Here is a 27,812-nt window from a genome sequence, read left to right on the forward strand (position 1 = left end):
AAAATATCTACAATAGTCAACCTTCCGCCTCTGCTCTGATCCTGTTTATAGAGTAGGATAACTGATTGTGTTTGTTTCCGCAGGATAAAAAATTTAGAATACTGACTTGCAGATATGCCCACTGTGAAGTGGGGGAGAAAGCAAGTTATATGGATCTGGCGATTCCATTTTATTCATACAAACAAGCATACCTCCTCCCTATGTATATATGCGCTCATGTGTTGGTGTGAGCAAGGAGAAAGGTGTGGAAGGACAGGTGTTGGCAACTGACGTAAAGCCGGACACGTGAGGTAAAGTTGGGGCACATTACGTGCACCTGACATTTTATCTCCTACAGTTTTGGATGCTAGCAGTCTGAAATCAAGGGCCATGCTCCCTCTGAAGGCTGGATTCTTCCTTGTCTCTTCCTAGGTACACGCCTGTGTTTGGGTTTGAGGCCCACTGTGGGAAAGGTGGGGGGAGGGTAGGGGGAGAATGGGGGGTTGCTGGTAGAACCCGAGGCTGCCCACCACTGTGCTCCCTGTTGCGAGATGGACCCGACTCCCAGTCTATGGGCCACCAACTCTGGTAACAGACATTTCTGGAAGTTCTTGAGGAACCCTCCTTACTCAGCCTGGGTCCCCTTGTGAGGGACCTTTAGTGGCTTCTCATCATGTGTTAGGAAGGTTTTGAAGGCCCGCCCCTTCCCAGCCTCCTGTCCTCTCTGTGCCTCCCTCTCTCTCGCCCACCTGCTCTGTGACCAGGCCTCCCCACCAGTGTCAGCTGCTCCAGGCTAGGCTTGTAGCTTTTTGTCTTGTGTGCCAACCCCTGGCACACGGGAGAGGCTCGGGTCACAAATGCATGTAGAACAGACTTTAACTTTGACTCTTTTAACAAGTTTCACGTTCTCATACAGGTGGCATGGGCAAGAGTAGGGGTCGTGGTGGAACCAGGGAGGGTCCTGGGCCAGACTGGTGTGTGTGATGAGAGTGGAGGCTGGCGACTTTCCCCTGGCCCCAGACCTCCCCATTCCAAGTGGCTTGGGGACAGGGGACTGCGTCTGATTCCCCTTTAGCTGCGATATATGCATGTTAGAAAAGACAGACCAGGCCTCCACTGCGGGCCTCCCTGCATTAATTAGTTAACACGGTGATTGAATTCGCCTCATGATAGGCACTAAGCTAGGAATTCAGTGGGGCTTATGTTCCAGTGGGGATGGGGGTGGGGATGGATGCGAAACTACTGATGCATGTTTAATTACAATTGCAGTAGCTGTTATAAAACACAGGCCTCATTGCTCTTGGAAGGTGTAACAGAGCAAGTTTGATGATGAGCCAGAACAGAGCCTGTGTGCCAGGGCCTGTGTCCCTGCCAGCAGCCTTGTTAGAGCAGGGCTTGAACCCAAACTCAACAAGTGTGAAGCCAAACATTTGCGGGAAGTTGGGCCTTGTGTGACCAAGACGCTCCCCACAGCGGGGACCTCTGCAAACAGCCCCATTTCCCCTCCACCACTCCTCCCTCTCAACTCAGCTTGAAGAGGAGTTTCTCAAGCTCCATTTTTCAGGTGGGTAAAGTGAGGCCTAGAGAAGCAACCGATTTGCTCTACTAGGTCCCAAATCAGTAAGGAGAAGCCAAAGCCAGGCTTCTCGGCACCGTGCTCAGCCTGCCCAAGTCCTCACAGTCTGTCCTCTGTGAGCCAAAAAATGAGAAACAAAGCTGCTCTGTTCACCGAGATTTCTATTTTCTCCATTGTTCTCCACTAGGGACATTCCTGAATTGGTAAAGAAGGGACTGGCGCAGCCCGAGTCCTGGCAGTTGATTGGCTATGCTGTCCCTAAACCAGAATTGAAAAGTCAGGAGACAGAGAGAATTAGGAGAAGTCTGAGACTCTGAGGACCTCCCAGCCAGAGCTGAGACAGTGAATAGATGTTCAGGACACTGTGATCAGGTCCAAGGAAGAGGGTGGGGAGGGGGCATGGGGGGAGTACAGAGGGACAGCCCCCTTGGAGAGGGGGCAGCTGGAGCAATCAGGGGACTGGCTACCTTATGTGGGTCAGGGGCAGCATGTGAGAGGGTCTGGGAGGGTATGGGTGTGGGGGAGGGGAGGTGGGAAGGAGGGCGAATTAGGCTGGCAGGGGTAGGAGGAAGGGCATTCTGCTCAGGGAACAGCAGGAGCAAAGGGATTGAGGCCGGTCAGTCATCGTGGGGTGGAAGGGGTGGGCTGCAGGGGTGAGAGCCTGACCCCCTGGTGATCCTGGCTCCATGGAGCAAAGGATCATGAGAGACTTGTCCTGTGAGAGGGGAAGGCTGTCGGTCCTATGGGAGGAGGACTGTTCCAGACATCCCTTAGGCTGAGAAAAGCAGAGAACCCTCCTCTTTCCCCTCAAATGCACATGTCCACTTACATGCAATATTTTTTTAGCTACTTTTACTTTTTTTTACTGTGGTAAAATATACATAACATACCATTTTAAATATTTTTAAGTGTACAATTCAGTGATGTTAAGCACATTTACAATGTTATGTAACCATTATCCCTATTTCCAGAACTTTTTTTTAAAGAACATTTATTATTTATTTATTTTTGGCTGCGTTGGGTCTTCGTTGCTGCACGCGGGCTTTCTCTAGTTGCGGGGAGCCGGGGCTACTCTTCGTTGCAGTGCACCGGCTTCCACTGCGGTGGCTTCTCCTGTTGCGGTGCGCGGGCTTCCGGGCTTCCGTAGTCGTGGCTCGTGGGCTCTAGAGCGCAGACTCAGTACTTGTGACGTGCGGGCTCTAGAGCGCAGACTCAGTAGTTGTGGCGCACCGGCTTATTTGCTCCGCGGCATGTGTGATCTTCCCGGACCAGGCCTCGAACCCGCGTCCCCTACATTGGCAGGCGGATTCTTAACCACGGTGCCACCAGGAAAGCCCGAGAAATTCGGTAGATTTTTTTATGTTGATCTTGTGTCCTGCAACCTTGCTGAGCTCGTTTATTAGCTCATCTTGTTCCCAATTTTAGGGGGAGAACATCCAGTCGTTCACCGTGTAAGTTTCTCATAGATGCCCTCTTTCTGGTTGAGGAAATTCCCTTCTATTCATAATTTGCTGAGAGTTTCCTTGAGAGTGGATGTTGGATTTTGTCAAAGGGACAAAATCTGCATCTGCTGAGGTGATCATAGGTTTTTCTTTTTTAGTTTGCTAACATGGGGAATTCACAATGCTTGATTTTCAAATGTGAAACTAACCCTTCGTTCTTGGTACTGCATGTGCGATTAGTATAGGACGTGGGAATCCAGGTTCCTCCAGAGCATCCCGGGGACTGTCCTCCACGTAAACTGGGTTTAGTGCCCAGTCATCCGGGGAGAAGGAGGGAGGGGACAGAGGGCAAGGGCGGGGACAGCACGTACCGCCAGATACAGCTGCCTGCGTCTGCCGCGTCAGGTGAGCCGCCCCAGCTGAGCCAGGGGCCAACCTGGGACCCAGCGGCAGCTCCCCACAGCCTGTGTGCTCGTGGGGTGAGGCGGTCCCTGCTCTCAGGCTCTCTTGCAGGGTCTCAACGCTCAGCCCTTGCATCTCCTGGAGCTCGTTCTCTGCATCTGCGAAACGGAGCTAGTGGTGGCTGGGCAGCCAGAGCACACGCACTGACCCAGGAGGCCGCAAGCTGCGGCCAGTCTGCGCGCCCCACGAAGGGTTCCTGAGTGCAGCGGAGACCGCCCACCAGGCCACACGCGCGCCGGCAGTTCCCTTCTGTGTGCAATGAAGGTAATGATCCTTCCTTCCAGGACTGCTCTCTTCAGTGAACCCATGGTGCCAAACCACTTAAATAAACCAGATAAAAGTGGCCGATGGACTATGTTCGAAGCCGATGCCCCCCACTCACTAGCCGTGTCTTTCCACCAATGGCTGAATCTCTCAGCCTTAGTCTCCTCACTTGTAAAATGGAGATAATGATACCAAGAGGTGTGGGTACCGATGATAATTCGGTGTCACCGGGCAGATGAGCAAGCGCCTGGCACAGTGCCTGGCATGTGGGAAATGCTGGGTAACATGTGGGGCATCTCAGGTGCCCAGAGCCGGTGCGGCTGCGGTGGAGACTCTTCTGGAGCTGGAGGAGCCACAGAAGCAGCCAGGGGCAGGAATGCGCCCTGCCCTGGTTTAAGCGTGCAGTGATGTGCATTTGCGGCGCCGCTGTGCCACGGGCTGGTGCTCTCAGCAACCCTGCCAGGCTGGCATGATCCTTGTGCCCCACTCAGGTACCAGCGGGGAAGGAGAGGCTCAGAGCTAGAACTAGAATTGGAATCCAGATGCCCTTGGTCGTTTTGAGGCGTTTGTGCCTTTCTAAAAGGTGAAGGATCTCCCCAGGGTTGATGCTAACTCTGGTCCTACGTTGAAGGGTAGTTGAGAGAGGGAGCTGGGAGAGGAGAAGGGAATCAAGTAGCCAAAGAAACTCTTGGTGTATTCTGTCCTTCCCCATCCTGGCCTTGGGCGGGGTTTTTCCTCCAGCTTCTTGGGCTGAGGGTTTAGCTGACCTAGTTCTCCTTCTCTTTTGGCATTTCAGCATCTGGCCCAAATGTCCTACTCATTCACTCAGATATTGTTCATCAGATGTTATTGTCTTCTGTGTGCATAGGCTCTGGGGACACAGTGATGAGGTCAGAACAAGGCTCTGGAGGCCCTTCTTACAAGATAACATACAAGTGAACACAGCCAAGATAAATGCAGAAGTGCCGCAGGGAGTGTGACAGGGAATGACCTGGGCAGGTCAGAGAAGCCTCTCTACGCAGGTGATGTTTGAGTTGACAAGAAAGAGGCAGCTGGGCAGAAATCTGGGGTGGGACGTTCTAGACAGAGATAACAGACATAGTCCTTAAGGAGGAGTCGGTTTGATGTGTAGCTGGAGGTCAGTGTCTGCTTGGACAGTGGGTGGAGTTGAGGGAGGGGTCACCTTGCAGTGTGTGTGGGAAGTCACGGGGAGCAGTGAGGACTTATTCTAAGTGCAGATTCCAGGATTCTTCTGAAAATGAAAAAAATGCTTGTATTCTTTTCTCACCTTCTGTCTTTTGTGATTTGGGGGGGCCTCTTGTTTGGAAACATATTTGAGGGACTCTCAGAACTAGAAGGAAGTATTTGTGCCCACCAGATCCCCTTTAGCCACTGTTGTACCTATTTCCGGGCTGTCACGAACAGCAGACACCATGTCATTCTCTAAGTCACCTTGCCAGAGTTACTTGATGGGGTCACACACCCCGGGGCGGGGGAGGCCACTGACTAGTCAGGGGTATGAAAACCCAGCCGCCTTGCCCCAGGGTGGGAGGACTCTGGTGTTATTTATTTAGTTATTTATTTTTAATAAATTTATTTATTTTTGGTTGCGTTGGGTCTTCGTTGCTGTGCGCAGGCCTTCTGTAGTTGTGATGAGCGGGGGCTACTCTTCGTTGTGGTGCGCAGGCTTCTCATTGTGGTGGCTTCTCTTGTTGTGGAACACGGGCTCTAGGCGTGCGGGCTTCAATAGTTGTGGCGCACGGGCTCAGTAGTTGTGGCTCACGGGCTCTAGAGCGCAGGCTCACTAGTTGTGGCACACAGGCTTAGTTGCTCCGCGGCATGTGAGATCTTCCACGACCAGGGCTTGAACCTGTGTCCCCTGCATTGGCAGGCAGATTCTTAACCACTGCGCCACCAGGGAAGTCCTCTGGTGTTATTTAAGAATGCTTTAGCACCCCTAAGACCTGCCCTTCCCTATCCTCTCCCCTCACTCCTTCACCTGAAAGTTTTCTCTGGCAACCTCTCCCTCAATAACTCATATAAAAGCAAACCCTGTCCCAGGCTCTGCTTCTGGGGAAACCAAGCTTAGACAGGCCATTAGAGACCATGTGTTTTATGGATTAGAAAGTGAGCTTCTAGGTTTAGAAACTTCCAGCTCTGAAAGTCCCTAAAACTGTGTGATTTACTCAATCATGCAACAGGTTAGTGGCAGGGCCAGGCCCAGGAACTATCCAACAGCCAGAAGGCATCAGGGGTATGGGGTGAGGCCTGCCGGTGAATGTGGTGCAGAGCCAATGTCGCAGCTGTGGTTTACCAGCAGCTGTGCTCCCAGATGAAGCTTCATCTCAGGTAAGACCCCCTCTGCATGAATTGCTCCAGAGACTTTATGTCCAGAATTCCACCCACTTCCTCCTGTATTAGAGTAGTTCACACTAAAGTGTGAAAGATTGGCAGCTCACAGACAATGCATCCTGAAAAGAAGTTGCTTGTTAACCCCAATAAATCTGTAATTCGATGGACTTTTTACCAGGGTGGTAAAGTGAGTTGGAAGAATGCATACAGTGCAATTCTGTAGGGTTTTGAGGGCATGAGGGAGCCATATATCAGGAAATTCCTCAGCTTTCCCAAGGATCAGCTTCCCCACCCCCATTTCTGCTTCTCCTCACCCTCTTTTCCCCACAGTCAGATACGTTGAGAAGTGCCGGTGTCTTCCTCAGGTTTCAACAGCAGTGCCTGTCAAAGCTGCGAGTCACTGGAGGGGAAAGTGACTCAGCTAAAGAAATAATTTGGCCAAAAGTGCATTTTTATAAAGAACAGACTGGTGATTTGAGCTAAGCTCCCCGGTAAGTGACTGATTTCTCAGAAGCACAGAGGACTGTTTATGATTTAGTAAATTTCCACACCATTTTCTTAAGGGCTGGCATCACTTGCTGGCTCAGGCAGGTTTGTGATATAGGTCTGGGTACGGCAGGGAAGGCACTCCTGAGGAGTGGCAGCCTCCCTGGACGGGGTTTCACCTGGACGGTGTTTCACCTTACCGTCCAAGTGGCCTTGGGCAAGTCATTTACTTTTTGCCTGGCACAGCTTCCTCATCTAAACAAATGGAGCTGGATATTCCAGAGCCTTGGTCCTCAAAGTGTAGTCTGCAGACCAGGAGCATCTACAACACCTAGGAGCTTGTTAGAAATTCAGAGTCCTGGGTCCCACCCCAGACCTTATGAATCGTATTTTAACAAGATTCCCAAGCCATTCATATACACATCACAGTTTGAGGAGCCCTGCTCTGGACAAGACCACTCAAATGTAGTCCTTAAACCAGCTGCATCAGTATCACCCAAGCTTGTTAGAAATGTCAGTTCCTGAGCTCCAGACCTACTGAATCACATCTCTGAGGGTCGGCCCAAAAGCCTGTGTGCTAACAGCCTCTCCAGGTGACTTTTAAGCACGCTGACCTTTGAGAAGCACCCTCAGTCAAGTAACATTTATTCTAGCAGAGGCTTGGCTGTAGAGCAGCTGTTGTATACAGAACTTGTTTGGTGCTGCTCTGCGGTTCTGGAAGCGCTCACATTGCACTCCACAGCAATTCTGGGATGTTCTTTTATCTTTATCTTGCTTTGCCAAAGAGAAAACTGAAGTTTAAGGGAGGTTAAGTGAGTTGCCCAAGATCTTTCTATCTCACAATGTCTTGCATAGCATTATTGACATAAGATGTTTCTGGCAAAGTCAGCTGTTACAGGGTAATAAAACTCCTCATAAATATTTAAGATTACCTGTTGATAAATGACAGAGGCTCTTGGAACATGAGCTGGGATAGATTTTGTGGGTCTTGATCAAGGCTTAGGAGCTCATGAACTGCAGCTCTTCTTTTACAGTTTCTTGTTTTGATTAGATAATATGTTCACATGGTTTAAACATCATATAATAAAGGACTATAGTCAAAGTTTTTCTTTAACTCTTGTTCCATAACCACCCAGTACCTTCCTCCTCAGGTTAACTGTTTTTGTTTTTTTTAATTAATTAAATTTATTTATTTTGGCTGTGCCGGGTCTTAGTTGCGGCACACGGGCTCTTCATTGCGCCATGAGGGATCTTTTGTTGTAGCATGCGGACTTCTTAGTTGCAGCACACATGCAGGATCTAGGTCCCCGACCAGGGATCGAACACAGGCCCCCTGCATAGGGAGCGCAGAATCTTACCCACTGGACCACCAGGGAAGTCCCCCACAGGTAACTGTTTTTAGTTTATTGGATTTAACCTAATTAAAGCTGATCCTTGACAAAGCTGTGGAATCTCCTGATATATGGTTACCCTCATGACCCCCAAAATCGCTGAACTTGCAGTATATGCATTTTTCCAATTCACTTTATCATCCTGACAAAAAGTCCATCAAATTACACATTTACTTGGGTTAACAAGCATCTTGTTTTAATGATGCACCATCTCTAAGAGGTTCTGAGCTGCCACTCTCTCACACTTTAGTGTGAATTATTCTAATACAGCATCTCTTTATACAAATACAAGCATCTACAAATATGTATTCTATATAACATATATTAACCATATATAATAGCATATATCACATATATTTAATGCTTTGTCACCTCTGCCGACACAAGTTACAAACTAGAATACATGGTGCTGTTCTGTGCCTTGCTTGTTTCACTGAATGTATTACACAATTCTGTTGTGTGATAACAGTTGTTTCCATTCTGTTATCACAGACATTGCTTGTATAGGTGGCATTTTACCAGTGCTTATTATATGTGCAGGATAAATTCCCAGAAATGAGATTGCTAGGTATCTGTATTCGTAATTTCAAGAGATATTGCCCTCCTTAAGTTAGTACCAATGTGCACCTCCACCAGCTTTGGATGAGAAGTTACTGTTTTCTCACCTCTTTGTCAGCTCGTTAAATTGTCATATCATTAGATTTTTACCAATCTGGTAGGTGAAAAACAGTGACTCAATTGAATCTTCATTTAAATTTGTAATGAAAGTTTTAAACTTAGAATATGTGTTTACGGGCCATTTCTATTTCTTTTTCTATGACTCTCTTACTATTAGTATTCTGCTTATTTTAAAAATTGGATTGTAGGGACTTCCCTGCCAGTCCAGTGGTTAAGACTTCGCCTTCCAATGCAGGGGGTGTGGGTTCTATGCCTGGTCAGGGAGGTAAGATCCCACATGCCTGGAGGCCAAAGAACCAAAACATAAAACAGGCAATATTGTAACAAATTCAATAAAGACTTTGGAAATGGTCCACATCAAAAAAAAAATCTTAAAAAAAATTGTATGGTTGCCTTTTTCTTTATTTCTAGGAACTGATTATCTATTAGGGAAGGTTGGCCTTTTGCCTTTGATAAAAGTCGTGTCTAATTTAGTGTTTCTCTTTTATTTTGTTGATGGTTGGTTGGTTTTGTTTGCATGCGTTTTTATTTTTTGCCGTCAAATTTATCAGTCATTTCTTTTACGGCTTCTGAATGTTGAATCATAGGTACAAAGGTCTGCCCCACTTCAAGATAACATGTTATTTATTTTCTTCTATTATTTTACATCCAAATTTTGATCCATTTGGAATTTATCCTGAGGTATGCTGTAAGGTATAGATCCAACTTTTTTTTTTTCAGATGGCTATCTTTTCTCTGCTGAATTGAAAAGCTACTTTTATCGTAAGCTGTTTATCATAAGCTTTTTTTCTCATACATATGTGGGTCTGTTTCAGAACTTGCTCCTCTTTTCCATTGGTTTCTCTGTTTACTCATGTTCATTCATGCTCATGGTTTTGCTTGCTACGGTTTACAATATTTAAAAATATCTTTTGGTGTATTGAAGGGCTGCCCCTTATTTTTAGATCTCTTTCAGGCTACTCTTATTTGTTTTTCTATTTGAACTTTGTAATCTGGTATGTAATTACACACACACGTGTTGGTGTTTTTACTGGAATTGCTTTAATAAAAACTGAAGTATAACACACATACAGGAAAGGGAACAACTTGTAAGTACACGGCTTGATAAATTATCATATAGTAAACTGAACTATTACCCAGATCTGGAACTGGAGCAGTACCAGCATGGAGAAGCCCCTCTCCGGTCCCCAGGCTGTTATTACTACATCGCCCTCTTCCAAAAGGTAATTATCGTCCTCATTTCTTATGTCATAGATTAGTTTTGATGTTTTTTTAAAACTTTATATAAATGGATTCTTTTGTATTTGGCTTCTTTTGCTCAACATTATATTTGTGAGGTTTTCTAAGTCTGTCCTCCTGCTGATGGACAATTAAGTTGTTCCCAGTTTTTGGCTATCATGAATAATGCTGCCATGAACATTGTAACACATGGCTTTTGGTGCCCCTATATATACATTTCTGCTGGATATTTACTTACGAGAGAACTTATACATGGGATATGCATATGTTCAACTACAGAAAATACTGCCAAACTGTGTTCCAAATAGATATGTAACCACTTACCCTCCTTCCAGTGGTATCTGAGAATTCCAGTTATTCCTAGTTCCTGCAACAATTGGTTTTGTTGGTCATTTGGATTTTACTTACTCTGGTGTGTGTGTAGTGGTAATTAATTGTGGTTTTAATTTTCACTTCTGTAATGACTAATGAGGTTAAGCACTTTAAAATATGTATTTGTTGGCTATTTAAATATTCTCTTTCGTGAAATGTATTGGGATTGCTTCAAATTTATACATTAACTTCAGAGAATGGACATATTGATGATGTTGGATGTTCCTATCCAGGAACATGGTATGTCTTTCCATTTGTTTAAATCTTCTGTGTCCTTTAGTATTGTTTGCAGTGCTTTGGTATGGATCTTGCACATTTTTTGATAGGTTTATTCCTAGATATTTTATGTTTTTATGGAGTCTTTTCTAACTGGCTATTGTTTGTAGTAGTTTCTTAATTGATTCTTTTAGCTGTTCTAGGCTTATAATCATTTCATCTATAAATACAAATGTTTCCAATTCCAATTCCTCCTATGCAGTTCTTTATCTTTGTTTTTTTAATTGAGATATAATTGACATATACATTGTATTAGTTTTGGGTGTACAAAATGATGATTCCATATATGTATATGTGTGAAATGATTACCACAATAAGTTTGGTTAACATTCGTCACCACAAGTAGTTATAATTTTTTTCGTATAATGAGAACTTTTAAGATTTGCTCCTTTAGTAACTTTCAAATATATAATACAGTATTGTTTTAATTTCTTTCTTTTTTTTTTTTTTTCGGTACACGGGCCTCTCACTGTTGTGGCCTCTCCCGTTGCGGAGCACAGCCTCCGGACGCGCAGGCTCAGCAACCATGGCTCACGGGCCCAGCCGCTCTGCGGCATGTGGGATCTTCCCGAACCGGGGCACGAACCCGTGTCCCCTGCATCGGCAGGCAGACTCTCAACCACTGTGCCACCAGGGAAGCCCTAGTATTGTTAACTATAGTCACCGTGCTGTACATTATATTCCCTCATCCAATTATTTTATCTCTCATTTCTTTAGCTTATCTAATTGCACTGGCTAGTACCTTCTGTACAGTGATAGTGTGCACATGTGTGTTATATCTGACTTTAGTGGGAATGCGTCTGGTGTTTTCTAGTTAAGCAAAATGCTGGCTTTTGACTGAGATTTATATATTTTATCTTATTAAGGAATTATCCATTGATTCCTACTTTGGGATTTTTTATCAGCAAAGTGTGTTTTTTTGGTCAAATTTTGTCAAATGCTTATTCAACATTTATGGATTTCCTGGGATCTATCATTATGTTATACTATATTAAGAAGTTTCTGGCAGTTCCCTGGTGGACTAATGGTTAAGATTCTGGGCTTTCACGGCCGTGGCCTGGGTTCAGTCCCTGGACAGGGAACTAAGATCCTGTGAGCCGTGCAGTACAGCCAAAAAAAAAAAGAAGTTTTTTAATATTGAACCATCCCTGTATTCCTGCAGTAAATTCCCCTTGGTCTTTTCTTTCTTTCTTTTTTTGGCCACGCCGCATGGCTTGCAGGATATTACTTCCCTGACTAGGGATTGAACCTGGGCCACCGAAGTGAAAGTACCAAGTCCTAACCACTGGACCGCCAGGGAATTCCCTCCCTTTGGTTTTTTAATGTGCTGTGCCACCCTACTGGAGATGGTTCTTTGACTGAGCCAACAGCTACTGTGGACTCCTCTGGAGAGGGTCTAGGGACATGTACAGAGTCAGTACATATGGGCTGAAGTGTCCTTTCCTAAAGTGAGGAACCATTGGTTTGATTCTTTTTTAGCAAACCCAACTCCAAACTCCTTCCTGGTGTAATGGACAACAGAAACTGGGGTTTTGGGAATCCCTGGTGGTCCAGTGTTTAGGACTCTTTGCTTTCACTGCCGTGGGTCCGGGTTCAATCCCTGGCCAGGAAACTAGGATCCCACAAGCCATGTGGTGCAGCCAAAAGAAAAAACAAAAAAACCCCGACAACTGGGGTTTTCCATCCAGTTGGGAAAAAATGCATGTTTCTGATCTTAGCCTTTTTTTTCAGTTTCGCTCTGTTGTCCTTTGGTTAACTTTCATCTCAAAACAAAACAAAACATTCCAAAACCCAAAAAACAAAATTAAACAACCTTAATCCTGTTACACTCAGTTTTTGTTTATATAATGTTTTGGAGGATGTCCCAGTAGGCTTTGGGACTCACTGCTCTATTGTTTCTCAAGAAGGGAAAAAAGTTGAAGGAGTCTGGATATGTAACAAACCTCTGGGTTCTCAGTCACTGGGGAATCCAGTGCCCAATCCAAAGAAGAGGCATCCACTTGGCAGTGCAGCCAGTGGTTAAGACTTCCAGGCCAATTTGTCTGGGCTCAAATCCCTCCTCTGTGTACTGCTGTGTGACCTCAGACAAGTTATATCACCTCTCTGGTCCTCAGTGCCCTCATTGAAAATGAAAGATAATAATGATCCTACCTCTAGCCTTGTTGTGAGGATTCGGTGAGTTCATGCCTGGCAAGTTCCTTGGCCATAAATGTGGGGGATCCGGAATGGAGATTAGAGCATCCAGTGTGGATTGGGCCAGGTGGTCTTTGCATTCAGTGACTTTCCTAACCTTTGCTGATGCCAATCCTCATGCAGATATCTGCCAGTGTGCTTAGACAAGTGACTGGCAAGTTCTCAGGGTCAGGGGCTTCTAAGATGAAGCAAAATAATGAAATAAAAATTCCCCTTTTGTAAGTGTCTGGGCTGCAGAAAGCAAAGGAATGGAAGATTCCTTAAGGTTGATATTTCAGATAATAAATTTGTGAGTTACTGAAGAGCTGAGTTAAGGCTCTTGGCCCCTAATCAGGCTTTTCTGCAGCCTTTAATTCTAAGGCTTGGACCTCCCTCAGAAGTGTGTTGGTTCATTTTTGAATGGGGCATCTGCAAGGTGGCTTTCTTAGGTAGTGCTGCCTGTAGTCCCCATAGTATTTGTGTCTGAGAGGGTAAAAGAGGCATTTTGCTGTGGGCAGAGGGAACAGATGCGGAGGTTGGTTGAGTGTGAAGGGAGCCATTGGGAGGGAGGGGCTCCCTGGGCAGTGCCCTGGTTCTCCCACTAAATGTGGATTCTGAACAGCATTGCCTGGCTCTCCTTCAGGTGTTCTGTCTAATTTGGTGAAGCAGGAGCCAAAGGAGGCCTCATCACCAGCTTGCTGTTTCCAATGAGCTATTTGCAATTTTTAAAATTGTAGTATAATTACTTAAAATAAAAGGCACAGACCGTAAACATTCTGTTTGATGGTTTGTTAGTTTCCTAGGGCTACCGTAACAAAGTACCACAAATTTGGTGGCTTAAAAGAACGGAAGTGTGTTCTCTCACAGGCCTGGAGGCTAGAAATCCAGAATGAAGGTGTCAGCAGGGCCATGATTTCTTCGACTTTTCATTGCCTCTTCCTGGCTTCTTGTGGTTGCTCACAATTCCTTGGCTTGTGGACATGTCATTCTGATCTCTGTCTTGATCGTCACGTTGTATTCTCCCTGTGTGTCTCTATTTTCTCTTATAAGGATGCCAATCATTGGATTAGGGCCTTCCGTAATCTGGTATGACCTCACTCTAATTTAACGAATTAAATCTGCAAAGCCCCTATTTCCAAATAAGGTCACATTCTAAGATTCTAGTGGACATGAATTTTGGGGGGACACTATTCATCCCAGTACAGATGGCTTTTGACAATTGTGTATACCCAGGTGACCACCACCCCAGTCAACAACCAGGATATTTCCATCACTATGGATTTGCTCATGCCCCTTTCTAGTCAGTTCATACCACTACCACCCACCCTAGACAATCACTGTTCTGATTTCTGTAACTGTAGATTAGTTTTTTGCCTGTCCTTGCATTCGAGTAAATGGAATTATGTAGCATGTGCTCTTTCACGTCTGGCCTCTTTTGCTCAAAATGTTTTTGAGATTCATCCATGTTGTTGCGTGGATCACCAGTTTGCTCCTTTTTCTTGCTGAGTAGTCTTCTGCTGTGTGATTATACCACGGTTTGTATATCCATTCTTCTATTGATGAACATTTGGATTGTTTTCAGCTTTTGGAACTGCATATTATTCATAGCATGAATATAGTAGCAATGCACATTCTTGTTTGTTCTTTTTGTGGACATAGATCTTGATTTTTCTAGGTTAATACTAGGAGTAGGATTGCTGCTTCATAGGGCAGGTGTATATTTCACTTTATTAGAATTGCCAAACAGTCTTCCAAAATGATCGTATCCTCCCAAGAGCGATGTGTAAGAGTTCCGGTTGCAAAAAAAAAAAAAAAAAAAAAGAGTTCCGGTTGCTTCGTATCCTCGTGAACTTGGTTACTTTCTTGGTGGTAGTTATTTTCTTTGATGCATAGAGAGGATAACTCTGCAGAGGTTTCCATCCACAGAGCTGTCGAGCTGAAGTCCCTCCAGCTACTGACTTCTGCTTCCCTCCTTTTTGTTTTGTTTTGTTTTTTATCGTGTTGCTCCAAGGAAGCTTTCAGGCAGAAAGGTCTGCTGGAGTCCCTTTTTTCTGAGAAGAGCAAAAGTATGGACCCTCCACACTCTGTTCTACTCTTGAGTCTCCTTGCTTGTTGGAGGTCAGAAGTTGGAGGTCAGAGGTTGGAGTCCTTCAGAAGGACATCAGCAACTTTCTTGAAGCAGGAGCTGTTCAGAGTGTTCAGGGCTCCCACGTGACTTGTTCCACACTGTGTTTGTTTGTTTCTTTCTTTCACAGTCAAGTGTTTTGCTCACAGATCTCTATTGATGGTACACAAGCAACAGCAATAAAGGAAATCATTCAAAAATAAAAGAGAGAAGTTCACTGGTCTTGGAATATATGTGGGGAGTGGGGGTGGATAAGTTGCCTTTAAAGTTAAAACTGTAAAATTACCACTTAATAAAAGCCTGTGCTTTGAAAAAATTTAAAAAAGAAAGCTTAAGTTTTCCAAAACCCATCTTTACTGCAATTTATAATAGTGAATAATAAAAATAGTAAATACTGAGCTACTGCATACCATCCCATGTTCTAAGTTTTCCATATATAGAAACTCGGTAAATACTCCCATAACGCTTTGAGGTCAGAATTTTGTATCAAGGCCATTTTACAGATGAGGAACCTGAGGCAAGAAGAGGATGCTGACCTCTCCCAAGGCAAGGTGGAGCCAGAATTTGAACTCAAGGGTTCTAGCTTCAGAGTCTGTACATATCTTACCTGCACATTTTTTCCTTAGGGTCATTCACATTTTGGAAACCTAGTCACATTTATTCAAAAAGGAAACATTATATCACTACCATAAATGGGAGATTCATATCATTTGCCAAAGATAGATGATAACTATAAAAACAAATACTCTGATAACAGTATTATTCTAACTTATTCCTATTGTTTCTCCCCCCAGCACCTTTTTTTTTTTTTATGGTTTGTGCTTTTGGTGTCAAATATAAGAAAATTTTGCCCAACTCAAAGCCACAAGTATTTTCTCCTAGAATTGTTATAGTTTTAGGTTTTGCAATTATGTCTATGATCCATTTCAAGTTATTTTTATGCATGGTGTGAGGTAAGGGTTATGCTTAATTTTTTTTAAGTAAGGATTTCCAGTAATTTCTGCAGCATTGGTTGAAAAGACTCCCTTTCCATGTCTTCTCTGGGTCTGACGTTTCCCCGGGAATGGGAGGATTAATTCTCACAGTCGCTACAAGGAGAAAAAGGTACAATCATTGTGCTACACTGGATATATACCCATTGGCACACGGTCAGGACTCAATAAACAGCAATTAGTTCTCAGATTATGGTAACTGCTTTCCTGTGGTATGGCATTTAAGTTGTTTCCAGTTTTCTTTCTTCAAGTGTAAACAGCAATGCAATGGATATTCCAACCGTACTGCTTTTTTTTTCTTTAAAATTATTTTAGAGTATATTTACACATCTTAATCCATATTACAATTAGTGTTAGAAGTGTTTGGATTCATGCACTCTGCCAGAAGCCAGAAGCCAGAAGCCATGCATTGCTTTTGAATTAGCTCTGCTTCTAACTAGAGGGAGCTCCTTGAGAGTGCTAAGAACTGGAATCATCACCTTCCCTGGCAACCCCCTGCCACCATCCCCAGTGGGTATTTTCTCATCTTCCCTTTAGCTGCACACACTCCCATGATACTGTTTTCTACTCATTTATTTACCTCCTTGCCTCCCCCACTGGCCTGTATACGTCTTACTGGAATCACACCTTACCAGTTCCCAGCACAGTGGCTGCACATAGTAGGTGCTTAATAAATGTTGACTGTAAGAACAGCGTGCAGCACAGCATGAACTAGTACTGCCGCTGGATCTGTGGACTTCTCCGAGATGAGCTCTCTGATAACATTGTTCTTTTAGCACTGGTGCTTTCGTTCCAAGACATCTCATCATTTAAACAGCTTTCTCTAAGTGTGGATTGTGTGCCATTAGTTAATGTTGGATGGCGTAACATGGTACTGGTACTTGGATCCTGCATTAAATAACATTGAATCCCAAAGTGAGGAAATTTCTTTTCAGTTCTTTTTCAATCCTTCTTACTTCTCTAGGAAAGGGTTTCTCAGCCTCAGCACTGCTGACATTTGGGGGCCAAAAAATTCTTTGCTGTGGGGCGGCTGCCCTGTGCAGGGTAGAATGTTTACAGCATCCTGACCTCCACCCACTAGATGCCAGTAGCACCACCACCCCCAGTTCTGACAACCAAAGATATCTCTAGGCATTGCCAAATGTCACCTGGGGGACAAAATCCACCTCCTAGCTGAGAATGACTGCTCTAGGAGAAAGACTCAGTCTGGTGCTAATATATTTCAAACACCTCTCTAACCCTTGCTAGTCTCCCTTTTCCAAAAAGAGAGAGCAGATCCCTAGTTCAGCAGGCAATGCTTTCTCACTTGAATTTACATTATTTTGCTTTCCTTGATGTTACTTTCTCATTTTGGCAAGTTAGAATTGTTTTCCTCTCAATGTAAGTGTTATGAAGTTTTCTTTACAAATAAATTTCAGTAAAAAGGTGAGTGACTATAGAGAAATATACCTCAAACATGTGGATATGGCCCAGATAGCTCTGTGCTAGACGCCTGGTTCTAAGGAAACATTGAGTATCTTATCTTCCTGTTTCAGTGCTTCTGTCGTCTGCAGCACTGGGCAGGCTTTTATGTTTTTCTTTTTAAAAATTAATTAATTAATTATTTTTGCTGTGTTGGGTCTTCATTGTTGCGTGTGGACTTTCTCTAGTTGCGGTAAGCGGGGGCTACTCTTCGTTTTGGTGCACGGGCTTCTCATTGCGGTGGTTTCTCTTGTTGTGAAACATGGGTTCTAGGTACACGGGCTCTATTTGTGGCTTGTGGGCTTTAGAGCGCAGGCTCAGTAGTTGTGGCGCATGGGCTTAGTTGCTCCGTGTGGGATCTTCCCCGACCAAGGATCGAACCCATGTCCCCTGCATTGGCAGGAGGATTCTTTTTTTTTAAAACATCTTTATTGGAGTATAATTGCTTTACAATGGTGTGGCATGTGGATTCTTTTTTTTTTTTTTTTTTTTTTGCGGTAAGCGGGCCTCTCACTATTGTGGCCTCTCCTGTTGCAGAGCACAGGCTCCGGACGCGCAGGCTCAGCGGCCATGGCTCATGGGCGTAGCCACTCCGTGGCATGTGGGATCTTCCCGGACCGGGGCACGAACCTGTGTCCCCTGCATCTGCAGGTGGACTCTCAACCACTGCGCCACCAGGGAAGCCCCAGGTGGATTATTAACCACTGCGCCACCAGGAAAGTCCAGGTTTTTTTGTTCTGCTTCACCTAAGTCAATACTCCAGCTTGGGAGATGCCCTAGGGATCTGGTGTAGGTGCCAAGCCTCCCAGATATGCTAACACTGATCACATACATGCATCACCTGTCAGAAGTGTACTGCCTGCTACAGGCATTTGGTCTGTGGACCCAGGAGTGAGTCTTGGTTGATAAAATCATTCAGGTAGCTTTGGATTACAAGGGTAAAGGCAGTGCATGTCTTGATGCCAGCCAATCTTTTTCTGAGAAGCAGGCATTTGAAAACAAATCACACAGGCCTGGAGACTTCCTGATTTCATAGGTCAGACGTGGGAGGAAAGTACACTATGTCATTCATATCAGATATCTTGGCAAAGCTGCTGGCCTGCTACTGACTCTGCTTACCTCATGGGAAAAGGCTTGATCAGATAGCCATGTGAGTGAGAATATCACACTTAGCAACCCTTGATGAATTAATGGGTCTAGGCATTAAGCATTGATAGCTATCAACATCAGAAAAGAGTGAAAACCAGACATTACCTCCTGTTGGGAGAACCCAGCACCATGTATAGTCGTGACAAAGGATTTATGCTTGAGTCTGATCCAACCCCCAGTGTGCAAAAGCAGAGAACAGACGAATGTGTTGAATTGCACAGTGAGTGCAGACTGGGAGCACTCTCTGGGACACATATCCTGGGTTCTTTAACAGATGAAGTGTAAAAGGATGGGGTGGAGGAGAAATCCTGTAGATTGTAGATTAAAAGAGGCTTAAAAGATATGAAATTTTAAAAATGGGCAAGGCTGAAAACTAAACTATACTGTCTAGGGAGGCACACTTGGTTGATAAAACCAGAAAGAAAGCCAACAAAGTGATTGCTGTAATAATTAGGATGCTGGTTACTTTTTTGGCGAGCTATAGTTGAGATGGGGCTCATGGAGGACCTTTTAGGCTGGCTGACTGGGTTCCATTCCTTGATTTCATGGTAGATATAAAGTTTGTTTATCTTATAATAATTCATTAAACTATACATTTGTTTTCTGTTACCTCTATGTTTTATTTTAAAATAGTTTTTAAAAAGCAAGGTGCAGGGCTTCCCTGGTGGCGCAGTGGTTGAGAGTCCGCCTGCCGATGCAGGGGACACGGGTTTGTGCCCAGGTCCGGGAAGATCCCACATGCCACGGAGCGGCTGGGCCCGTGAGCCATGGCCGCTGAGCCTCCACGTCCGGAGCCTGTGCTCCGCAACGGGAGAGGCCATAGCAGTGAGAGGCCCGCGTACCGCAAAAAAATAAAAAAATAAAAATAAATAAATAAAAAATAAAAAAAGGAAGTACCGATAGATGCTATGTCTTAGCCTACTCAGGTTGCCATAATAATATACCACAGCTTTCCAGGCCGCGGGGACGGAGGTGGGCCCGGCGGTCCGCGCGGCCTCCGGACTGGAGCCCGGGTCCCCGCCCACCCCAGCGCCCGCCACCAGCTGAGCCCCGCGTCGCCGTCCTGGGTCCCGGTGGCCGGAGGTGCGCCCGGGTCCGCGGGACAGGCCGGCGAAGAGGTCGCCTGTGTTGGGGGGTGGGGTGCGGCGAGGTTCCCGCGCCTCCCTGGAGCCCGTTCCGGGGCTGGGGCGCCGCGGTTTGCTATGCTCTCCGCACTCTCCCGGGCTCTGAAGCCTCGAGAACACGGCTAGGCAGCAGTAGTTTAATGGGGCCTGCTGGGAACTAGGGGCCTGCTGGGGTCTCAGTTCTTGGCTGGCCCCGGAACAAGAGGTTGCCAGGCGTGTGACGGCAGCAGGTAGGAGTGAGATGCTGGTGCAGTGATGAGCAGGAAAGGAGGACAGTGGCGGTTGGCCTGTGAACCTAGGCAAGAATGACCAGCCAACACAATCCAGACCAAGGTCCGTGGGCCCAGCTCGGTCCTGTGAGGCTGGTCAGTGGAACAGACCTGAAGGTGTGGCTCTTGTCACTCTAGGACTGGCTTTGGGACAGATCCAGCTGATGAGGCCAGGGCACCGTCCTCAGTTCTCCAGGAGAGTGCGCCGGAGTGGAGCCAGGGGGGTGTGCCTGACTCAGCACTGCAGCCACGCATGTCCAGTCTGCTGGCAAGGGCAGTGGAGAGCCAGGGGAAGTCATGGCCTTGGGAATGTCCTCTGATGAAAAAGAACCTGCAGGCTTATAAAATAACTTTTGTGTGGAACGTTGGTGTGTTGAAAAGCAGTTCTGTGTGCTGTTCCCCCTTGGTGTGGATCAGCAGTGCTGAGGCAGCAGGCGTGATATGAAGTGTGAGCAGAGACCGTTTGGAGTCCCCAGACTCCAGGGAAACTAGAGGTGACAGCCAGCCTAGTGAAGAGGACAGGAGTTGGGGCTTGTGGTGGCAGCCCAGCAGGTGCCCCTCGTCTCAGGGCCCTAATCCTGGCTCCAGCCGGGTGGTCAGGGGAGCTGCAAGGTCTTCTGGGCGAGCAGAGCTCACAGTCCTAAGCTGTTCTTCGTTGTGTTTGGGTCATCTCCCCCCATCCAAGAGGAGAAATCTAGATGAGGTTTAAGAATTAGTGCTTTCAAAGGTAAATAAATATGTGAGGTGATGGATGGGGGAATCCTTTCACAATGTATATGTATATCAAATCATCACGTTGTACACTTTAAATACCTTACACTTTTATTTGTCAATTATACCTCAATAAAACCAGAAAAAAAAAAAGAATTAGTGCTTTAAGAATGTGGATCTCATAGTTGAAACCTTGGAACACGTGTTTTCAGCCCAAGGTGTTAAAGTGAATGGAAGGATTCAATGCCTTTTCAAGGAGGGTGTCTCCATGTGGGCAGAACTAGAGAATAAATGGGTCTTGAATATATACCATAGACTGGGAGGCTTAAACAACAGAAATTTATTTTCTCACAGTTCTGGGGGCTGAACTCCAAGATGAGGGCACCAGCATGGTTGGTTTCTGGTGAGTGCTCTCCCCTTGGGTTGCAGACAGCCACCTTCTGGATGTGTGCTCACGTGACCTCCTTTTTATGGGATCATGGAGAGAGAGAGAGAGAGAACAAGCTCTCTGGTGTCTCTTCTTATAAGGGCACTAATCCTGTCATGAGGGCCCCACCTTCAGGACCTCATCCAACCCTAATTACCTCACAAAGACCCCATTTCCAAATAACATCACATTGGGGGTTAGAGCTTCAACACAGGAATTTGGCAGAGGCACAAACATTCAGTTTACATGATGAATGAACCCTGCAAATATTATGCCAAGTGACGGAAACTGGTCACAAAGGATCACATATTATAAGATCCTATTTACATGAAAGGTCCAGAATATGCAAATCCATAGAGATAGAAAGCAGATTAGTGGTTGCCAGGGGCCAGGGGGAAGAGGAAATAAACAGTGATTGCTGATGACTACAGAGTTTATTTTTAGGTTGGTGAGAATGTTCTGGAATTAGATTATGGTAATTGTTGCACAACTTTGTGAATATACTAAAAATCTCCACTGTATTGTGCCCTTCAGAATGGCAGACTTTATGACATGTGAGTTATATCTTAATTAATTAATTTTTTTAGGTTTTTTTTTTTGATGGGGACCATTTTTAAAGTCTTTATTGACTTTGTTACAATATTGCTTCTGTTTTATGCTTTGGTTCTTTGGCCACGAGGCATGTGGGTTCTTAGCTCCCTGACCAGGAATCGAAGCCCCATCCCCCGTGTTGGAAGGCGAAGTCTTAACCACTGGACCGCCAGGGAAGTTCCTTAAATTTTTTTTTAAAAAGAGAGGAAAAAAGACATAGAGACCCATCAATCAGTGGACCAACTTACTGGGCTCTTAATTCAAACAAAGCAACTTAAAAAAAGACGTTTTTTAAACAACCAGGGAAAATTGAATGTGGATTCTTTTTTTTTAAATTTATTTTTAATTGATGTAACATTGGTGTATAATATTACATGTTTCATGTATGCAGCATTATATTTCTACTTCTGTATACACTACAGCCTGCTGACCAGCAAAAATTTAGTTTCCATCCATCACCATACAGTTGCCAACCATATAGTTACAACATATGTTACCCATTTTGCCCTTCTCACCCTTCCGCTCTGGTAACCACTACTCTGTTCTCTGTATCTACATGTTTGTTTTTGTTTGGCTTGGTTTGTTCGTTTGTTTTTTATATTCCACGTGAGCAAAATCATATGGTATTGTATTTCTCTGACTTATTTCACTTAGCTTGATACCCTCAAGGTGCATCAGTGTTGTCACAGATGGCAAGATTTCATCTTTTTAATGGCTGAGTAGTATTCCATTGTATATATAATATATGCTACATCTTCTTTATTTATTCATCCATTTATTGGCACTTAGGTTGTTTCCATATCTTGGCTATTTAAAATAATGCTATGATGAACATAGGGGTGCATATCTCTTTTCAAATTAGTATTTTCATATTCTTTGGATAAATACCTAGAAACGTTGTGGGGAGTTCCCTGGTGGCACAGTGGTTAAGAATCCACCTACCAATGCAGGGGACACGGGTTCGAGCCCTGGTCTGGGAAGATCCCACATGCCATGGAGCAACTAAGACCGTGCGCCACACCTACTGAGCCTGCGCTGTAGAGACCACGGGCCACAACTACTGAGCCTGCGTGCCACAGCTACTGAAGCCCGCACGCCTAGAGCCCATGCTCTGCAACAAGAGAAGCCACTGCAATGAGAAGCCTGTGCACTGCAACGAAGAGCAGCCCCCACTCACTGCAACTAGAGAAAGCCCGCAAGCCAGCAATGAAGACCCAAAGCAGCCAAAAAAGAAAGAAAGGAAGGAAAAAAGAAAAAAAAGTTATATATATAAAAAAAATACCCAGAAGTGTTGGGAATTCCCCGGCGGTCCAGTGGTTAGGACTCTGTGCTTTCACTGCCGTGGGCCCAGGTTCAATCCCTGGTCGGGGAACTAAGATCCCACAGCCACATGGCGTGGCCCAAACAAACAAACAAACAAATAAACAAAAAAACCCAGAAGTGAAATAGTTAGGTCGTATGGTAGTCCTATTCTTAATTTTTTGAGAAAACTCTGTACTGGTAACACTCTGGCTTTACCAGTTTACAGTTCCACTAACATTGAATGAGTGTTCTCTTTTCTCCACATACTCACCAACACTTGTTATTTCTTGCCTGTTTGATGATAGCAGTTCTAACAGATGTGAGGTAGTATCTTACTGTGGTTTTGATTTGTATTTCCCTAATAATTAGTGATGTTGAACATCTTTCCATGTGCCTGTTGGCTATCCGTATGTCTTCTTTGGAAAAATGTGTATTCAGCCCCTCTGCCCATTTTTTAATCAGGTTGTTTGTTTTTTGCTGTTGTTGAATTGTATGAGTTCTTTATTATGAATATTAATCCCTTATTGGACATATGATTTACAAATATCTTCTCCCATTTGGTAGGTTGTCTTTGTTTTGTTGGTGGTTTCCCTTGCTGTGCGGAAGCTTTTTAGTTTGATACGGTCCCGTTTGTTTATTTTTGCTTTTGTTTCCCGTGCCTGAGGAGACATATCTAGAAAGATATTGGTAATACTGATGCCCAAGAGTATACTGCCTATGTTTTCTTCTAGGAGTTTTATGGTTTCACGTTTTACATTAAAGTCTCTGATCCACTTTGAGTTGATTTTTGTGTATGGTGTGGGATAGTGGTGTAGTTTAATTTTTTTGCATGTGGGTGTCCAGTTTTCCCAACTCCATTTATTGAAGAGACTATCCTTTCGCCATTGTATGTTCTTGGTACCTTTGTAGTGAATTAGTTGTGTGGGTTTATTTGAACATGGATTCTGTATTAGATGATATAAGGGATTATTGATTTGGAAATGTGCAATAGTAGTAATGCGATTATATATTTTTTAAAAATCCTTACATACTGGTAAAATGGCCTGTCTGGGATTTGCTTTAAAATACTCTAGGGAAAAAAATGGAGGATGGGTGAAACAGGAATGACAGAATATTGATAATTTTTGAAGCTGAATAATAGCTGTATGAGGATCCATTATCCTATTCTACCTTATTTGGGTTTGTTTAACAATACTATAATAAAGTTTCAAAACATAAATCAAATATGGTAGAGGGGAAAAAAAAGTCTGGATTAGTATTGAATTCCAGAAAGTTCATCCTCCAATAGAAGATGCTGAGCTGGGCCCTAGGGCAATGAAAGCACACCTTTGCCCCCAAGGCTTCCTGAGCTTCATTCAGAGAGAAGCCACTGGAACCACTCCCAGAAGATGCTTTGGCTTAGAATTGACCTGGCTTTTTACAGAGCATTTGCAGAGATGATGCACTTTCAGCCTGTATCAATTAGTTTTTGTTGTGTTACAGACTACCCCCAAAGCTTAGTGGTTTAAAATAAACAAACACTGATTATTTCTCATGATTCTGTGGGGCAGCTGGGATTCTGGGCTGACTTGAAAGGGGCCAGATGGACTAGTTTAGGACGGTCTCACTCAAATGCCTGAGGCCTCCTATAGGAAGCTAGCCCGGAATTGTTTACATGACATGAAGCCCTCCCAGCAGCAAGAGAGGACAAGCCAAAGGCATAGGCACATCCCACTGGTCAGAGCGAGTCACACGGCCAAGCCCAGATTAAAGGGGGGTGGAAATAGAGCCACCTTTGCAGATTGGACTTGTACTGAATGGGATACGGGAGCCGAGGGAGCCAGTCAGGGATCTGACTCAGCCCATCTCTCTGAATGAGACTTACTACTCAGATGTGGCCAAGAGTGGGTCCTGTGTTATTCATGTGCCCCAGGTCTAGAATCCTCTTTCCACTGAGCAGAGGTGGTGAATGAAATGTTATTCAGAAATATAGACCCTGGGCTAATGGAATTAACCAGAAAAAAATCATTCCTTTTTATGCTTTTGTTTATCTTCTTTTTTCTGTGGCCTCAACTTAGCCCTATTTTTCATCCACCTCCTCCGTAAACTGAGCATCTGTGACTCACTCTACAGGGCTGCTAGTTGCTAGAATGTCCCTCCCCACATTCTCAAAGGGCAGAGGAGCTTGATTCACAGGAGGACGATGGGGTTGGGCATGAGGCCTTGGGACAGCTCCCTCCCCCCAGGCCTGTTTCCTCACCTCTGGATGTGGAGGTTGCCTGGAATGTCTCTGAGACCCTCGTGGCCCTGCCCTGCTTACAGGGAAGCTGTCAAGCTGGAGCAGGTGGTCCAGTGCTCTGTCCCCTGGGCCTCAGGTCAGGCCTGGTCACTTTGGGGAGAAGAATGCTCTGTGTAGGTGTAATAGATTGGTTGCAAAAGTGGCCCTAATTCTTCACACGTACCCCCATCCGTAACTTTTTTCTTTTTAATTGAAGTATAGTCGATTTACAATGTTGTGTTACTTTCAGGTATACAGCAAAGTGATTCAGTTATATATGTGCTCGTGTTGCTCATTCGTTTGAGGCACTATCTGTTGCCTTCCCACTAAGGAACGTGTAGCTCCTTGTCACCCGCTTCCCTCACCACTCATGTGCACCCTCCCCAGGCCCTTGTCCTTCCAGGATCCTTCAGTCATGCTTCTGTTAAACTAACTTTCACTTTTTACTTGCTACTGTGACTTTGAAAATGCTATTTGCAATTGAATTATGTAGAATAATATTCCAACTTTTACTTGTCCAACTTTTCTCTGCATGAGCTTCTAAAGGGCTGTTCCAAAGCCCTGGGTAGAGTGGGGGTGGGGTGGGAGAGGCCATTCTCAAACTCCTCCCCCTCCCTCTTCCCCACCAGAGAGAGACAGACAGACAGACACCCCCATTCTTTTAGGTGATTTCCTCTGTGCCCCTCTCCCTGGGAGAAGGCTCTGGCTTCTGTGCCATTAGGTACCTCCCACTTTGTGCCTTCCTGGCTTCCGCACATCTCCCCCATTTCAGTGGATGGGTGGGACCACAGATGGCACCCAGGATTAGGGCTCTGTGGTGTGGCATGAAGGTGACCATGACCCCAGTTCTCACTTTCTCAGCTTCTCTGTCCCGGTCTGGTGGTCTAGGGTACGTGGTGGGAGCCTTTCTGGGAGATTTCTGAGTGAGGAGGTGGCTAGGAGAGTGTTCTCTGGGGCATGGAGGGGTGCAGAGCCCGATTCTGGGCTTTTTTTTAACCTCCCCGCAGTTCAAGCCATTCATGTACTTTACCTGTGATCTACCGCCTTCAGGAAGCTCCCTTGATTTAACCCACACAGCTCATTCATTCCTTGGTCCTGCTTTCGTTTTGGCCCCAGGCTGTCAGCTGGTGTCCTTTTAACTTACTCCTGGGCTGGGGCTGCCCTTTGGTTGTTCTGTCATTCCTGTGTCCCCAAGTAGCCAGCAACCGGGGCAGGGCTGTGCACCTCTGGCCTTCCCTGGTGGTCCCGGCCAGCGGTGGGTGCAGCCTGCACAGTAGGCTCTGCGCGCCTGTGGCTGATGGCTGAGTGGCAGCACCACTCTTACATAATCAGTTTCTCTCCTCCTTTCTCTTTCCAGAGCCAGATTTCACACTGAGCAGCTGCAGACAGAGAAATCAGAGAAAGCACAACCCAGCCTCAGATTCCGAGGGGCCTGCTGGGGACTCTCTCCTCCTGCTTGGAAGGAAGACCCCGAGGCAGCCGTTTCAGGCCAGGTCTTGGCTGCCATGGGACTCAGAGCCACCGCCCCCCGGCTGCCCTCTGCACTGCCAGGCAGATAAGGGTGAGCCCTGCCCAGGAGCACCTGCCACCTCCTGCTGGGCCACTCCTCCGTGGCTAGTCCTTCCTCGACTTTGGGCCACCTTTGCTGACCCGAGGCCATGTAGGCCCCACTCAGGCCTCTGTGGATAGACACATTGCTGGGGACATCACCTCTGCTCTCTGGGAGACCCAGCGCACCACCATGCCCCGGGGATTCGCCTGGCTGCGCTGTGAGTACTGGGGGGGGGGTCTGTGGGGACTGCCCAGGGAGAGCTTGGCCCAGAGCCAGGCTTTGTAACCATGGCAACCAGGGCATTCTTCCTGGTGAGAAGTTGAGATGCTTCCCAGCTTAATGGCAGGCACCCTTGGGGACTCCCACGCCATCTGCCCTGTCTCCAGCTGACTGCAGCTCAGACGGGCAAGGTGGGTATGAGCCTTAGGCTGGGTGGGCACAGTCAGTGGGTCACAGGGACAGGGCAGGCACTGGGGGTAGGAGGCAGCGTCTCACCTGCTCAGACTCATTGGTGCTCATTGGGGAGTACGGTGGGGATGGAGGTGGCAGAGAGATGATTTCTGGCCTCCCTGGGCGTGACCAGCCAGGGGTGGGGGCTTGTGAAGTTGCCTGGGCCCCGAGACACATGGGAGAAGTGCAACCTGCTCTCTCTGCCTTTCCCTCCATAAAGAACTAAATCAAAAGGCAGAAAGAGAACAGTGTCCTTGGGGAAAAGAAAAACAGTTGAAATGAGGACAGAAAAGAAAAAGAATCGACAAGTCTCTCAGGCCTGCCTGCTGGTGGGAGGCCAGACCAAGCTCCCTTCAGACTCCAAGATTCAATTTAATTGACTTAAATTCAACATATTTTTTTCTGGTGCCGCCCACATGCCCACTGGAGAGACACTGCCATGGCGACAAGGACCTGGGCTATCTCGTGCATGTCTCTCTAACACCTGGCATGGAGTTAGGTGCTAGGAACTGTGTGCCCCTTGCATGAGGTCCAGGGTCTGACCCTGTGAGGGATTCTCAGAGGAGCTGGGTCCACCCTGGCCCTTGTGGAGGGTACTGCAAAGGGTCTGGATGTTCAGAACAGGTGGAAGGACCCAGACCCAGTGTTCTGGAATCTTCCAAGTCCTGAGGAGCAGGGCGAGCAGGAGAAACAGCACGGCGAGGTGCCACTTG

The 27,812-nt window shown here is 45.8% G+C and overlaps 1 protein-coding gene across 4 annotated transcripts in view; it reads left to right on the forward strand.

Moving 5' to 3' along the window:
* The first annotated feature begins 2,085 nt into the window (after positions 1-2,085).
* The window catches only part of IL34 (interleukin 34), a 35,292-nt gene continuing 9,565 nt past the window's right edge, over positions 2,086-27,812 (forward strand). The window contains exons 1-2 of one of the 4 annotated variants that reach the window (XM_033434672.2): positions 2,086-3,723; positions 26,455-26,866. In XM_033434672.2, the coding sequence (XP_033290563.1) occupies positions 26,839-26,866 (28 nt within the window). In that variant the 5' untranslated portion in view covers positions 2,086-3,723; positions 26,455-26,838. Of the gene's footprint in view, positions 3,724-9,770; positions 9,854-26,454; positions 26,867-27,812 lie in introns of those variants that run through there. The other 3 variants (XM_012534302.3, XM_004273247.4, XM_033434673.2) reach the window with 3 other exon arrangements.

The sequence above is a fragment of the Orcinus orca genome, chromosome 20, assembly GCF_937001465.1.
Source record: "Orcinus orca chromosome 20, mOrcOrc1.1, whole genome shotgun sequence".
Lineage (NCBI taxonomy): Eukaryota > Metazoa > Chordata > Mammalia > Artiodactyla > Delphinidae > Orcinus > Orcinus orca.